Consider the following 16,969-nt stretch of genomic DNA (forward strand, 5'->3'; position numbering starts at 1 on the left):
TGTGTTTAAATTTAAGACTGGATCAATCTTCCCTAAGCCAGAACAGCAGCAGAAGGATTTCTACTCTGGATAACTGTAAACATCCCAAATGCAGGAACACTCAGTGGTATTTTCTTCCAATCCCTCTATTCTTGTTACCAAAATACTTTACCAAATAATTAGCTGCAGCTTCTGATCAAGCAGACAGATTTTACACATTGAAATTCTTCAGAGCCTGACTTCCAGCCCACTTTACTCTGTGGAAACTTCTCTGTTCACTTCATGGAGCACTGGATGACCAAATACTGTAGTCACAGAAGGTTTTTATTATCCTGCTGTTCAGGCACGAGATACAATCTACTTTTCTGGAAGCTAGATTAATTGTAATAAATTGATTAATAAAATAAATTAATTACAGTACTTACCCTTTTCACTTCTTCACAATATTTGGCTCCAAGAAGGAATTTCTTGGTTAATGGACTCACGTCCAGCATTTATTGTTTGTGTCTGCAGCAAGCAATTGAGGAGAAGAAAGGAATCTCTGGATACAGCTACACCCAGGAGGAGCTGGAAAGAGTCTCTGCAGTGAAGAGTGAAATGGATGAAGTGAAAGGCCAGACATTAGATAACATGTCTGAAATGGTGATTTTTGTCTTAAACTATTGCATTTCCTCAGTCTGAGTATCTGATTTCTCAGCATATAAAACCCAATTTAATGTTTTTGCTTGGGTTTATAATTCTCCTTTAATCTGTATTTATATAAAAATATTTTTAGCAAATTCATCTGCAAAGATAATCTTGACAAAGTTTACTAAAATGTGCATTTCTTTTCTTGAAAATCCTACAAATAAATCCTTTTCTCCCCTTCAGAAACTTTAGGGATATCAAATCTTCTTGTCTTTGATTTTTTGCTTTTTTTGCGATTTCAGAAGTGGTTTCATGTTTGTTCTTATTTGACACATTATTTGAAAGAGACAAATGGCTTGAATCTGTAATGGAGGCTTTTTCTAAAATGTTTGTAAATCACTGGAGTTAAGCAGTTGTTGAAAACATACTTAATATGCTTAAAGAGCTAAATAGCTTGTCTTTTTCTTTATAGCCTGATTTTCAATTGCCCTTGGAACTGTCATGTTTTAATTTACCTGCCCACATAGCCATAGAAGCAAGAAAGAACTTGAATTTCTCATTTAAAAATATTAAAAGAGAGCAAAAAAACATCTTTTTAACTCATTAGGGCACTTTTAAAATAAAATGGTGTAACTAAAATAGAATTTCTCTCAAACAGAAAGGTGGATGCAATTTGAATTTTCAGTCTAAATATGTCAAAGTGACTCAGTTTTAGCATTTTCAAGCTTTGTTTAACTTATGGAAGTGCATTTGCTTTTTTAAGGATTTCTTCCTTTCTCCGAGCCCCCTCTGTGCACGGGCAGTGCCCTGAACTTCTTTGGGATGTTCTCAGTTGGAACAAGGGGAGCAGAATTTGCCTCATTTATGGGAATGGCCCCACTGCCAGATGGACTTTTCTCCTTTCTTAATTTGGCCTCAACTTCAGTTGTATCATTAAGGTTTCATCACACATTTTTCCCTCTCCGTATTCTGGTTTACTTCGCTTTCTTTTTACATTCCTAATTACATAAACGTCCAATTAGGGTCATAGAGTTAATGAATATAATTTTGTCCCTTTCTCAGGTGAAGAAACTAAATGCCATGGTGACAGAGAAGAAGGCAAGCCTCGCTCCTGTCATCAAAGAGCTCAGGCAGCTGCGTCAGAACTGCCAGGTTTGTAGAAACACTCCTCTCTTTCTGTGTAAATCGAGTCAAACCCACAAATAAATCCAATTTACAGATCTCTGAAGTGCTCTACAAGGACATGATCAACTCTGAGGGAAAGCTGGAAATAGCAGAATGTGTCAACAGTGTTTGCAGCAGGCAACGTGCTAAAGGTTGGGATTTGTAAAAGCTGACAGTGCAGGCACAAAATTCAGTCCTTTATAACAATTTTAAAAATTACTGCATCAGGGGAAAATGTGAAAAGTCATCGTTCAAACCCAAAGCAAAGTTAGTTTCAGATTAGTTGCAAAGCTATTTCTGTATTTCAACACTGAGTGGATTGCAGATAACTTCTCATCCAAATGTTGGCTACATTGATCTAATTCCTGCATTAGTCTGTGGCACTGACAAATTTGTCCATTTGTTTTCAAAATGTTGTAGAGAGCTGAGGAAAAAAAAGTCTTTTGGGTCTACAGCTGCCATAAGTTGGCTCATTACCATGGAATTAAATAAACTGATGCATTTATCTATCAATGAAATTTCCAGAAAACCTACTTTTAATAGTTCCATTCAAAGTGTCAGCAGATGAAATCCAGCAAAGGGGTTGATTGCACACAACTGGAAATCTGGCTTTTCATAAGGAGGACTTATACTGATCTTTTCCTAATGTCTATTTTTATAAATATTTGTTCTTTCTTCTTGCAAACACAGCCTTATTACCCTGGGTACAGAGGGAATTTCCTTCTCTCTGATCCCCAGAGTGTGAGGGGGTTGGTGGCTTTCCTGTGTAACCACAGCCGTGTGCCAGTGAGGGTCACACTCTCCTGAGCGTGCCAGGACACATGCCAGTCAAAGGAAGGTTTCATTGATGTGCCTGTTTGCCCTTTTCACCAAGGAATTAACTCAAGAACGCGATGAGAAGAAAATCCAGTACGACAGTTGTGTGGCCGGCTTGGAGACCAACTGCTCGGCGCTGGAGCAGGTGAAGTGGGGCTGGCTCCTGCACATGGATTAATCCTGTGGTACAGTGTTCCCCTGCCCTCCCTCAGCATGTGGAAAGTACAAATCCAGTCAGTGTGACCCACAGGTCGTGCCTGAAGCTGCTGTGTGGGGTGGCTGCAGTCACACAGGTCCTGAACAGCAGCACGTGGACTCAGGGTGCTTCATCCAGCTCTGATCAGCAAGGACCAAAAATGCTGGACAGTGTCTGTTAGGGAAGAATTGGAGCATAAAATAAAGATTAATTGATCAAGACAAATCTTTATAGGCACTTAGCAGTTTCACTGCATTAGGAACAAAGTCAATGGATAATTAATGACTTAAACTGGTGGTGAAGAGACTTCATTAAATGGGACTGTCTTGTATTTCTGCTTTGTCTCACTCCATCGCTCCTGTGAATTTTGACTGGGCTTGGTTTCTCAGGGCCTCACCCTCAGAAGAATATACTTCAAAGTAAACAGGGAATACCTTTAAAGTGTAGGTGGATATATCAACAGTTATTTTCCTGCTCCAGAAGTTCCTTTGTAGGGTCCTTCATACCAGATGGACCTTCCAAAGGAATTATTTTACAACAGCAATCGAGGCTTTTCTTCCTGGCAGACAACTCTTAGTCATTTTCTACCACATGGTGACAATCACATGCACTGACTGAGCTGGACATGAGTTGAACTGTAGAGTTCAATTTTCCAGCTGATGGTCTGAAAAATCACACAGTGACAAAGCTCTGGAATTGCAAATGCTGTGCAGCCTGGAATGTGTACAGGAATTCCATTGGGATCGTGAGGTTATTTGGGAATGGACCATTTAGAGATGGGAGCAACCCACTATCTCCAGACTCCTCCATGTAATTATTGATTGGTGATTAACATACTATTGGCATGTCTGTAGCTTCTAACATGCACTTTGCAGATGTGTTCCAGGAAATGCTTGTTCACAGCTGTGCCTGGCACTTCAGATGTGCTGAGGAACAGGAGTCTTGGCAGCACTGCTGAAGTGTCTGTTGGAAGTAAGGCATTAATGAAAAAAACCTGTTAACAGCCATTCTGCATGTCTGACTGTGACTGAAACTGCAAATCTAAAACCACTCAGTTGTCTTTCAGTCTAAAAGAGACTTTGTGAGAAGCTCAAAATAGATAAACATTTGAGAAATTATCAATTCAGGATGATTATTATTATTATAATTATTATTATCATTATTATTAACTCTCATGGTTTATATGGCAGCACAGGGCATCTCCTAGGAACTTGCAGTCACCATGTCCTTTGGAATTTTACTCTTTTCCCCCAGGAAGTGAAAGGGCTTCTGGAGGAGTGTGCCCAGGAAGAGAGCAACTACCGTTACATTAACTGCATGAAAAGGGTGAGAGCACAAATTGTTCACTGTGAAATGAAATGGCGACTATAATACATACACCCATCTATAGATTGAAATGATGTATTTCTTTACAGAATGTGGAGATCCAGCTGCAGCGTGCCAAGGAGGAGATGAAGGTCTACATGTCCCCAGACCCTCAGGAGCGGCGCAGGGCGGTTCGGTGAGCAGGGCACTCCCCTGAGGAGGATTCTCTCCCCTGGGAAGGATTCTTTCCCTTTGGGGTGACTTGAAGGAGATGCACAAACTGAGGCTGAAGTCAGGAATTTTCTCATTGGCATTTGGGCTGGAGGAGTTCACCTGATAAATTTAGAAACGCTATATTAATCTAAAAATAAGCATCTCAGATTCCAGCCTATACTGCTGTAAATGTACAAGATCTCTCAGACATGCCAGGAGATTTGCCCAACCCACTGGAGATTCTCAGCCAGGAGAGGCTTTAACTGGCAGCCCCACACTCTGAGAATGGTTCTGCACCATGCCATGAACCTCCATCCTTACCCTCAGTTTACTTCAGTAAAAAGCCACTTCCTTCATCCCATGACTCTTTTCAGGACCCCTTGCTTTTGACTGGCAGGGAGAGAAACAGGAAATACTATAAATTGAGCTGCTGATTATTTTTGGTGTAGTTTTCTATTTTAAATAGAATTTTTTCCTGCCAAAGATGGAAATGTTTTCTGAGAATGAGATATTTTGGATTCATTATCTGTGCTAAGAAGTCTAAATGTTACCATGTCGTCGAGATTTTTTACACTCAACTAAGTGTAACTTAACTAAATATTTTTGTAAAAGTATCCTGTTGAAAATTTTGTGTATGTTCAATCTTCTAATACACCATAAAAGCTGAAACAAAATTCAGGCAACAGTCAACAAACTGTTTCAAAATTAGGCATCAGGAAAATCCAAAACATTTATAATTTCCAGCTGGTAAGTGTCAAAATACTCAGGGCTTATTCTTCATTATTAGTTTTTTGAAGTTTCAGAATATTGCATGAAGTAGAAATTCTGTTTTCCAGAAAAGTAAATCTCAGATCCTTTTTGCCAACAAAATAATCCAGTTGGTGTCAGTAGTTTTACAAGGTGGTCTTTGCTTTCCCACCACAGTGTTTCCCAGTCATGAAAACATTTATCAAAACAGTTTTAAAATCTGTGTTTGCTCAGTTTTATGAGCACTGATAGGTAAATGTGTCAAACAGTGAGAAAACTCCAGGGATTCTCTCAGGAGAATCCATCAGACCCTTCCCAAAGCCCCTTGCACTGGTACCAGTGGAGCTGCATCTCCATGTCTAGAGCAGGAGGCAGAGATCAGCAGGAAGGAAAGGACCAGAGTAACAACCATCACAGAGACCTTCTGCCAGGCTGTGAGGCATGGGAAAGTTCAAACACTGTGTAGTAAAGAGTGTAGGAAATAATAGTAACCAAAAAATCAAAACTACAAACTTCAGGGAAGGGAGAAGAGAAGGACGAGGTGAGAGGTGATGGAGGCTGAGAGGGCTCTTCTCTATCTCACAGAATAATGAAAGGCTGTAGGAAATAAACACTTATCTAATGAAGGAAAGATGAACACCACAATTAAGGAAAAGACTGAACAGATAAAACCTTAGTGATGATGTGAATATTTATGAGGATGAGAGGCAGCAGGGTCAGACAGTGGGGAGTGGGAGCTCAGCTTGGTTCTCTCCAACTCCAATACTTGGGAATTGAACATCCAGGATGTTGAGATTCACACGGAGCAGCCATCAGAGCCCAGTGCTGGCATGGAGCAGAGCCCAGCTATGCAATCCCAGGTATGGTGAGGGAATGTGAACAGGCTGTTACCCCTCTGTGCTGTCCCCGTTTCACTTCCCAACTGTGGAAATTATCCTCCCACAGGGACCAGCCACAGTCCTGACCTTTCTAGGAGGTCACAGAGCTGTCTTATTTCAATGAGTTACAGCAAAGAGACACATTCAATAGAGACATCTTAGCAAAATATAAAATGAGACGATTACATTTTTCTCTAGACATCCCTTTAGAACCTGAATGTATTTTTCAGCAAGCACTGGAATGTAAACGGAGTAAAAATGAACCATAAATAGAATTGCACTTTCCTACCAACGTATTGAACAAAAAATGTCTTAATTCAGACCCTCTTTATTGAATATAAACTCTCTGTTCCGTGGAGTCACTTGTTAGGAATGTGAAAAGTTAATTTTCTTTTCTAAAAATAGAAAGTTGTGGGGTTTTTAACAAAGTTATTAAGTTACATTCTTTCCAGTCATCATTATAAATAGTAAAGAAAAACTTAGTAGAAAAGACATAAAATTTTCTGATGATTACTTTGAAAACTCTACTGTTAAAAAACCCCAGGGTGTTCTGGAGGCCAAATGTGTGAGAACACATGCTTTGTGCCAGGGCAAAAAAGCAGCTTCAGCCTCACCTCCAGTTGGGTGAGGATTACTGGGATCAGTGGGACTGCACAGCACCTGGAGCAGCCTCAGCACAGCTCTGATCTGTTGTGGCTGGAAATGCCCAAGAGCAAGAGATCCTGAAGTGATCCAGCTCCATTCCTGTGAGGCAGGACCAGCTGGCCCCAGGCCCAAGGGCTCCAGTCAAAGTCCTGGAGTATTTGGGAGAACGAGGAGGAATGAGGGAACACAGTGCTTTGGGTCCTCACAGCTGCTCTCACACTCCAGGAAACCTTCAGGCTCTGGCACCATGAAGGCTGACATTTCTCTCTGGAAATCAGGATTTCTGAACTCAGAGGTCGTCTACCCTGAGCACTTTGGAAAGCTTTTTAAATGAGCTGGGTTATTTTGAATTCCACTAGCTGACTCTCACACCAGAAAAAACGTAATAATTGCATTCAAAATATAATTGATTTTTCTTTCAAGTGGCTCAGTGCACAGGTTTTTTCCTATTGTCACATTTCAGGAAAGCTAAAGGTAAGTCCCTGTGCTGTCTGTGGACGGTGCTGTTGTGGTTTGCATAATTTACTGTCAGGGGTCATGTGTCAGCTTTGGGTATGGCAGAGTGATGTGGCCACTGGGTACAGCCAGGGCTCTCCATGCTGAATGTCAGCATTAACACTTCTCAGCCTGTGCTTAGGCCCCAAAATGTGAGGGCTGTTTTCTGGGAGAGGAACATGCAGCATTGCCACTGCACTCCCTGGATTTGTCAGGCCTGGGCTGAAATGCCATTCCTCCTCATTCCTGGACTTTCCCACTCATTCCAATGCTGCATTCACAGCAGTTAAGGACTGTGAGTCTGTAAACTCTGACACTAGTATGAGTGAGGCTGTGACTCCCCTCAGGATGTCACCAGAATAAATTAATTACAGAAAGGATCAGGATCTCATCTGCATGGTCTCACTGTTGCCGTCAAGCTGGAAGGAGCAGTGATCATGCCTGCTTCAAAAATGTAAGAGACCTTCACCAGTATCACTTTTCCCAGCTGCACAGCTGAGACAAGGAGATCTGATCCTTCATATCAAGGGATGTGATGTCCAATGCCAAAACCATTTTTTTCTGTGTTTCCTCTTCTCATTTATATCTCTTGCGTGAACCTCCTAATATTTCCATCATTTTCCATGTTTGCATCATTATTCTGTCCTATTACATAGAACCAAATCATGATAAAATCATTGTATGTTTCCTTTAGGGAACAGTATACACGAATAATCCTTGAACAAGAAAACCTTGGGAAGGTAAGAACGAGGCTTTTACCTTGTACAGCCATTGTACAGTTCGTATTTTTGTGGGGCTTATTCCCAAAGGCTGTGGTCAGTCTTTTATAAAAAGCATTGTGCAGCCTACAAAGAAAATTCCATCACTGCTGGCACTGGTAATTAATACCCTGGAAAAGGATCCTGCTCCCTCCTCAGGGCTTGATTTCCTGCAGGGAATAGCATGAGCTGCTGTAAGGGATAGTCAGACAGCTCAATGTGACAGCACATTCCCTGAAAACCATTTGGATAAGACCCTGAAACAGGGGCATAACGAACTGTGCCAGCTCAGATTTTCTGTTGTATATAAAGCAACCTGTTGAAGACAATAAATTCTGAGCCTGTCACCCTTATCACTGCTGCTAAAGGCCAGGGGATCAGCGGCATCAGACAAAAGCAGTTGTCCAGTTTTAATCTTGTCTGAAGCTCAGATCAGCAGGGGTGAGGCTGGGCTTAGCAAGTCACACCAAACAGCTTTTATTAATTTCCTTTTCTTAGTCAGTTTTTTACAGGTCTGGGCTGCCTCTGTTAATAATCAGGAGGGGGGTTTAATTGTAAAACATTGATTTCATGTTAGAGTGTTATGATATGAATCCATTGTGGGGTGCACCTTGATACTGCAAGAGCTCTGCATAGAAATGATGTCAGATTTTTAGCATAAGTTCTCAAATAGATAAGACTAACATTTAGACAGTTAAAAACCATGGAAATAGTTGTCAATCCATACAAAGATCTAAGTCCCAGGTGTTAATGCCTTTAGCACTTGCAGGGAGTGTTGTCAACGTGAACAAAACAGTATTTCCATAGCATATAAAAATCTCTGTCATTCCACGCTGCTTATGTGAGCAACTTTTGTGGTGTAAAGCTGTTGCAGAAGCCTGATATTTCTTGTACTTTTAACAGAAACTACGAGAGAAACAGAAAGTTGTACGGGAAAGTCATGGGTCGAATATGAAGCAAATGAAAATGTGGCAGGACTTCGAGCAATTAATGGAATGTAAGAGAGATTGTTTTCTGAAACAACAAAATCAAGCAGCCATTGGTCAGATCATTCAGGAAGGAGGTAAAGATAGGCTTGTGTTATGAATTCTTCCTCCTGATACCCACATGAATTAGGAAGACTCTTGTTAAATAATGTTGCTTTCATCAATTCTACAATTTTTCTATGTGGTTTGGTTTTGGTACATAAACAGAGAGAGCAAAGAACTCTTATGGAAGTTTTTGGAGCTTTTGCTCCACAGTCTCTGTGACAATGTGCCATGGTTGGAAGCTGTTGGGCAGGCTGCACTGGGGTGAACCTGCTCATAAATCCATGTTTTATGAGGCCAGGAATGGCACGCATCTGTAGGGAGATCAAAGGGAACCAAATCCTTCTGCAGGGTCACAGAAAACTCACGTAATTGCTCTGCCTCTCATTCCCTATCGATAAGGTTACATTTTTGCAAGGCTTGTGATTTGATATTGTATAATTGTGGCCCTCCTGGCTTGGCCCCGTTGTCCCTATTGTCCTTACCCACCCAGTGTGGCAGCAGGAGCAGGGCTGCTGGCAGCCTGGCCCCAACACTCCTGCTCATTCTTTCCTTGCACGATTGAGCTCAGCTGATTGCCTGGAGAACAATCACTTGGATTCCGAGTTTTTTCCCATTATCTTTTGCTATTGTTGTTTTTAACAGAAGGGGTTTTTTTCCTTGCAAATTTACCTCCTTTCTCACTGTGTGAGAATGGAAAGGGAGTTCTTCTGAAGCTTTCCCCAGGGAGGAGTTTTGAGCTGTTTTGTCTGCACAGTGCAATTCCAAAGGGATTACACACAAAGAGGGTCATCCCAGGGCTGGAGGTTATCCATGGACGTAGATATGGCCCAGGGGTTCTTGTATCTGCCCTGGAGTGCAGCGCTGAGCTGGGAGCCACAGGCAGCTGTCCCTGTCCTCAGAGGTGCCCCAGGGCTGAGCCAGGGCCACGGGGATGGAGGTGAGCACTGAGAGTGTCCCTCACTTGTCACCATTCCGGATGAGCAGCTCCTGGCCCCCGTCACAGATCAGCAGCACAGAGATAATTCTGTGGGACCAGAAGTCCTGCTGCTCTCCTTTGGCTTACTGGATTCCTAGATAGGTTGGTGGGGTTTTTTATAGTTTTTTCCTGCCTGAAGTAGAATGTCTTTTTTCAGGATATATAAAAGTAATTTTGCTTTCTTTGATACCTAACTATGAGATCTTCTGCTGGTTTCTATATCCAGAGAGTATGGTAATTATAGAGTTCCTGCTTTGCCTTTGCATTAAATATATTTGTTAACAGGACTAAAATAAAAGCTGGCAAAACTACATTTTGACTGTATGGTATTCTTCTTTTCCTACGTTTTTTAGGTGAAAGAAGGAAATTGTTGGTGACTGGGCCACAGGAAAAATGGGTTATTTAATGACATTTCTTTGAGAAACTTCCAAAGGTCTCACAGTGTGAGGAGTGGGTCTCAGATCCACAGATCCCAGGACATCCTCATGTCAGTCTTCCCACGCTGCCAAATAGCTGGAGATAGTTTTTCCCAACAGCTGCACACTGACCCTCCCCAGGCCAGGGGGAAGAGCAGGGTGCCCCTGGCACAGGTAGAGCTGTGCCAGCACGCCCTGCTCCAGGAGCTGATTGCTGCAGGGTTCAGTGAGGCAGGGAAAAGCTCAGGAAAGGCCAGGCTGTGTGGGATGGGCACAGCCATCTCCAGAGACACCTGGGTGCTGTGTGCCTCCTGCCCTGGGCCATCATTCCCACACAGCACCTGCAGAGCTGGGAAAGCCACGGCAGTCCCGTTCCTGGACTTCCAACGGAGGCGTTTGCTGAAGGCTTGACAGCAATAGTAAAATAACACAGACAAGGAGATATGAGACATGCTGAAAACGTGGGATAATCACCAAAAATGGACATTTAGGTTACTTAGGAATCAGCCTGTGGTTCGGAGTCACTAGACAGGGCAGGGAGAAAGGGGATTTCATAGACTTGTAGTCAAAACTTTTAACCAAACCTTAGAAATCCTATTTGACTGGACCATTTACATTAAGATGTATGACAGGGATTAGCCTGCTGCCCAGGGAAAAGCAATGCCTTAGAAATTCACAGCAGTGATGTGGAGTATGACTGGGTACAATCATTTTCTGGTTTTCTGTTCAGTTGCCCTAAAAATAGTTCATCTTTCTTCCTTATAAAAACAGTTTATTGCTAGTTACTCAAAGATGACGTGATTGTTGTTCTGATCTGATTAGTGCTCTGTCATTTGTGCTGCACCAAGAAAGGGCACACAGATTATACACTGCAGCAGCAGCAAAATGACTTTCTGAGATGAAGCAGAAAAATCATAATAACAGTTATCAAAGGAAAATTGGAAAAACTCAAACACTATTTTTAGCTTTTTATACAAGTGGACATTTAATAAATGCAGCTTTAATGGATTCTGTTCACTGGCTTTTCCACCTAGTGCAGGATTTGATGGGAGCATTCAAAAATCTTCAAATTTCACAGTTTTATCTTCCTATCTTGCAACAAAAAGCTAACTTCTCAGTTTTTTACTTCGTTATTATTAATAGCCTGGCTGATTAATAAGATTAAATATCCCATGTGGCAAAAATACTCGCATTTCTCTTGGGAAGGTCCAAATAAATAAACAATTTAGATAAATTTGGGGCAGGAGCACTTACCAAATTTGTCCCAGCTGGAACACCAATCTGAGCAGTCATGAGCAGCAGCTCATTTTGTTTCCAAAGGCTTCTCCTTATCCCTATCCAGAATTGGATGAGGAGGCATCCCAGCTATAGAACTACTGTAATATTCTGCAGCTTTGGAGGATTTAGTGATGTTGTTTTAGCTGTGCTTGGAGCTACAGCAAGATCCACATGGACCTGAGAGATGAAGTAGTTTCAGACATCAGAAACAGGCATGAGAAAGCAGCACATCCAGTGTTTTATGGGAGCAGCCATTTACCACCTGGGTATCAGATAATTTGGTTTATATTAGAAGTACCGTCTTACTTCCATTTGAACTATAATAACTAAAATGGATGTTATAAAACTTCCTTCACTCCCCAAATCTAGGATTGCTTATTTTCATCCCTTTTCTCTCATGGGGGTTACTACTGAGGATGTCACATGCATACAAGTGCCCACAGTCATGAGGGTTAGGCCCTGCTACTGTGTTTAAATATCCCAGTTTCCAGAGCTTTCTTGACAAGGCTTCCTGCAGTGTGATGCTGCTCTCAGTTACAGAACACACTGCAGCAGAGATGTCCAGCAGTGCCTGGAGATGTTCATGGATAATGAACTACCCATGGAATCAATATGGGATCTGTTCTCCAGTGCCTTGCTGCTTCAGGAGCTGGAAGTGCAGGTCAGAGGTGCACCTTGGATCAGGGTTTGGTGTCTGGCCCAGAGGCAGCCCGGGGCTCACTCCCCTGGTGACTGTCCCTAGAGAGCCATCGATGCAGAGCCCTTGGGCTCAGCCCAGTGCCTGAATCCCCTCGCTGGCAGTGCTGGAGCCAGCTCCCGCATGAAGGCAGGTGGTGACTGGCTGAAGACACAGGGACTGGAGCACTGTCACTGGACGTGTCCCCTTGGGGGAAAGGCTGTGACACAGCAGGGCGTGGGACACTTCTCCATCACCCTGTCTGGGACAAGGGCAGCTCTGGGTTCTCTCTCTGGCCCTGTGTTTGCTCATTTGCTCAAAAAGCAAATCCCTGTGCCCGGTGTTATCACTCCTGGCAGGAAGAGGGAACGCCGTTAACCCTTCAGCTGCCGGGCTCCAGTGCAGTGTTACAGGACTGACATTCTCGTGGCCGAGCCAGCGTCCCAGCAAGGAAGTGTTACACGAATCAACAACTTTATCACAACGTCCCACCTGTCTGGCAACACCCACGTGGGGAGTTGTTTTCTAACAATCAGAATCTGACCTATTTCCAGCTCGTTTAAAGAGTTCTTTAAATTCTCAGCGTGAATTTAAAGCGGGCTCTCCAAATTCTCAGTGCCTGTCTCTGCAGTAGTTTCGCAGTGGCAGTCTCCAAACTCCCGAGGCAACCCGTGTTATTCCAAGGGCAGTGGGTGAAAAGGGCATTTTTCACACTTGCCTGGCACTGATTTCCCTGATTTCCCGTGGTGGTGTCACCCGGAGTGAGCAGCTCTGGGGGGTTTGGAGAGGGAGCAAACATGTCCCAAATAATCAGCAGGAACTGGGAGACAAACCTTACTTTCACAAAACCCTCCCTGGCTTCAGTGGGAGTTTTGCCAAAACAAGGTCTGCTGGATTTAGCTCCGTTCTTCATCCTGACAGAACGAGCAGGAATTAAAGGGCCCATCATCAGATTTATAGCACACTGAAAATAAATATAACAGTAATTATCTAAAATAACGACTTCCAGCCAACACAAATCAATGTTCCATTGGACATGATCGAATTTATAGCAAAAATTAAATGTTTGTGGAAGATTTTCTCAGCACAAACAATCGAAATAACAAGTCTTGAGCAAAGTGGTTTGATTTTTAGTCGACATTTATGAGAGGCTGTTGCACCAATCCAGTGCTGAAATATTTAGAGTGTTTTATCATTTGAATAAAACTGTATTCTTTACCTTGTATTTAAAAGCATTATTTATATTTACTATTAAAAGAGTGTATTTTTGCCTTTTTTTTAACCATTCTATTCTGCATAGTAATGAGAAAACTCAGTTTTGTTAATTAGGATATGCATTTCCAGCATTTGGTGAAAGCCAGGAGCTGGAGTTCTTTTCCTGCAAATGCATCTACTCAAGCCAATGTCTATTTTCCTGCTTCAGTTCTGTCTCTTAATACACAATAAGATGTCATTTTTAAGCTTCTAAATTTTATTGCAACGGCTCAAGTTCTCAACTCATTTATACAATAAGCACTTAATTAAGTCTCTTGAAATAGGATAAAGCCAAATCCTGCACTTTTTGCTAATACCAGGAAAAATGCAGTTGACAGGAATATGGAAAATGGGATCTTACCAGCTATCAAAGATAAATTCCTTTCTCTCTCCCTATTTATTTTTCCTGGAATGGAATAGGAAATATGCTTTGCTCTTTGGGAGCAACAACAACAAAACCATAAAGGTTTACATCACATACAAATAATGACCAAGTAAGGGAAATAATGAAGGAACCAATCTCCCAATTTCTTTATACATTTTACCACTGGTTCACACTGGAAAAAACTCTAAAAACCTTAAAGATTCTCTGCAATTAAAATTTGTGGGGGGTTAGGGTTTGGTTTTTTGAAACTGGATTCTCTTTTTTAAACAGCAGTTCTAAGTTAACCTTAGGGTTATAAAGAATGAATAATTCAGCAGTTTACTTGGTTTGCACTACCATAGCATTTTCTGGTGAGTAAATCAGGGTTTAGGCATTTCTTTGCAGTTATCATAGAAATTTTAGAGCCATTAGTGAAGAATTACCACGAGCAAAAAGAGCTGATTAATTAATTTAGGATTCTAAAAATGGAAACACTTAAAATTAAAATCGTATTAAAATTGTACATTTTGCTTATCAACTGCTATTTAAATGATGCAGTGCCCCAAAGCAGCTTTCTGTGGACTGCAGCATTAAAACCTTGGAGGTTTTATAAAGCATTTATAAAACACTGTCCCCATCTCTCTCGTTCTGTGCTTGGAGCCTGCCGTGTTTTTATAGCGCCTTAAAAAGCAAACAGAACTATCAGAGCACCCAAAGTCACCCACAGACAACCTGTTCCACCAATATTTGATATTCATCTTCTGGCCCTAAGGGTTTTCTCTCCTTGGTTTTCCCCTCACGAGGGCTCAGGGAGCAGTGAGGGGAATTGGGCAGTGCCAACATCATCCTGACATTAAATCTTCAGAAAACATCTCCCACAGCTCCTAACCAGGCTCTAACAGTGAGCTGGAGCGTGGCTCGCTCTCTGTGGGCTCTTGCTGTTGTGTTACTGCTCCTTTTGTGGTTTTTATTTACTACGCTGCACTTCAATATTTGTATGGGGAAATGCACCACTTTAAAATCTCATACCATGAAGGTTCTTTTCTGCTCCTCGGTTTAATTGCAGGTTGATCATAAAACACAAAGAGAGGGAAAGAGGGAACTCATATACTGGAAAAAGCACTATAAATATTTTCCTGGGGTCATGAACACAACCTTGTATCACTTCACCCAGTGTTGTGGAAAGAATTAGACAACCCTTTCATGAAATGTCTAAAAGGTGTTTACAATTCAATCCCGAATTAATGTGGCGTTTTCTTTAAAGAAAACATCTCACAATTCTTAATTCTGTAATCAAATTTATTTTCTGCCTTTGAGGGGATTCACTTGCCGGTGACTTGGCAGTGTCAGACAAGTGTTTGACTTTTATTCTGACACTTGTTGAAGAATTTGATTGAAACTATATATGTCCAGATAACACCCAACAAAGTGCCCCTCTTGCGTTTGTTTCGAGATATTTTTGGAAACAACAGAGGCGACCTTGGACAGAGCTGCTTTTCCAATTTAGGAATTCATTTGGTCTAAGAGAGTAAAATTATACCCTTTAATCCTTTTGTGTACCCACAAACAAGACAGTTTAATTTTATGCTACTGCAGAATTGTTTTTCTCTACCTTCTTGGGGGTGTTGATCTGTTTAGGATAAGAATTAGTTCGGGTAATCAACAGTTACTTTCAAATGTACGTATAAATAGTCTCTGATGTATCACATGCCTCTTAAAAATATTGTGCAATCCAGAATCTCAGCAGCCCTTTATGTAACACCTTTGCTCCTCTAGAACCAGTGCCAATAGAAGGCGCTTGCCTTTGCCTTTGCTTAGAAAAATGGGATTTCAAGGCAGAGCTCACAGAGACTTGATGTAAAATCTAAATTGGGAGTGGGAAGGGGCTGGGATGGGGCTGACATCTGTGCCCTCCAGCACAAAGGGTGTTTGTCAGGCTCCCAGTGGAAAAAACAAGGTCTGGAGCCAGGTCTTCTCTCCTCCGATTGTTCTCTCCCGACTTGGGTTTGCCAATCGTCTCTGCAAGGTTTTATTGCATCTAATCACTTAGGATGTGTTAAATAGTTTGCACTTAATTTTCTATACAATCAATATATTTTAATTCATTTGTATCGCTCTGCTACAGACCTCCTGCACTCAGGGACAAAATGGGATTAGTTTGTGGCGATGATAATGCAGTTTCATTGCTGGAAATAAAAGAAGGACTGACAGAGTAAATGTTCTTGTCATTTATCCTGTATGAGATTTGCTCCCCTCAATAACAATGTTGTCCAGTGTTACCTAATGATCAAATCCAAGGAATAACATGGAAACTAAATTTAGACATGCCAGTGGGATCTATCTGGGATAAGTAGCATATGCTTGGGAGTATATTGTTTATATTAATTTGATCACACTCTGTGTCAATGCACACTTTTATGGCTCTGTTATACTCTGGCCGTGACTGATGGCTCAAGTTCTAACTCCAGAATATCCAGTTCCCTGATTTTATGGCACTGTCATGTAAAGTATTTGTGGACAGCTTAACAGAAGTCTCTGATCCTGTGAATCCGTGTGACTACACTGGCACATCCACAAATCAGGTTAAAATGAACTATTTGGTACAGCAACTCCCAGCATGGAATCTCAAAATAATTGACAAACAACTCCTAGTAAATTCTGTTGGCCATGTAGCCAGGTCAACAAGCTGCTGCATTAATGTTATTTTCTGGATGAACAAACCCCACTCTGGAATGGAACAGAAGCAGAAGAAGGAATCCAGTCCTTGTCCCTGTGCTGTGGTCTCAGGGCATGTACAGGATTCCCAACCTGATGTCCCTGTGACACCTCCTGAACCTGATCCTGAATATTGTTGTTCAGGCCCCCAAACCCCCATCCCAGCCCCAGGTTTGGATTGTTGGAACACAAAGGAATGACATCTCAAACGTCACTGAATTTCCCAGCACACGAGTCAGTGTCCTCACTTGGAGTATCCTCAGCTGACCCTGCCACTGCCTGAAAAGCAATTCAGGAGTGAAATCTCTGGACATTTGAGATGTGAGAATTCATTGAAAAGTGTAATGGAAAGGTCAGGACACAAATAAACAAATACAGACAGAGATAAAGTCAATTCCTGAAGGAGCTTTTAATTATATTGCAACGAGGAATTTCA

General features: G+C 41.8%; 1 protein-coding gene across 1 annotated transcript in view; it reads left to right on the forward strand.

The window, feature by feature from the left end:
• Nucleotides 1-10,141, forward strand: part of IFT81 (intraflagellar transport 81) — a 36,710-nt gene extending 26,569 nt beyond the window's left edge. Inside the window, exons 12-18 of the mRNA XM_066331703.1 lie at nucleotides 493-621; nucleotides 1,669-1,758; nucleotides 2,645-2,731; nucleotides 4,037-4,108; nucleotides 4,198-4,283; nucleotides 7,760-7,805; nucleotides 8,727-10,141. Of these exons, the coding sequence (XP_066187800.1) occupies nucleotides 493-621; nucleotides 1,669-1,758; nucleotides 2,645-2,731; nucleotides 4,037-4,108; nucleotides 4,198-4,283; nucleotides 7,760-7,805; nucleotides 8,727-8,909 (693 nt within the window). The 3' untranslated portion in view covers nucleotides 8,910-10,141. The remainder of the gene's footprint in view (nucleotides 1-492; nucleotides 622-1,668; nucleotides 1,759-2,644; nucleotides 2,732-4,036; nucleotides 4,109-4,197; nucleotides 4,284-7,759; nucleotides 7,806-8,726) is intronic.
• Nucleotides 10,142-16,969: the final 6,828 nt, after the last annotated feature.

The sequence above is a fragment of the Sylvia atricapilla genome, chromosome 17, assembly GCF_009819655.1.
Source record: "Sylvia atricapilla isolate bSylAtr1 chromosome 17, bSylAtr1.pri, whole genome shotgun sequence".
Classification (NCBI taxonomy): domain Eukaryota; kingdom Metazoa; phylum Chordata; class Aves; order Passeriformes; family Sylviidae; genus Sylvia; species Sylvia atricapilla.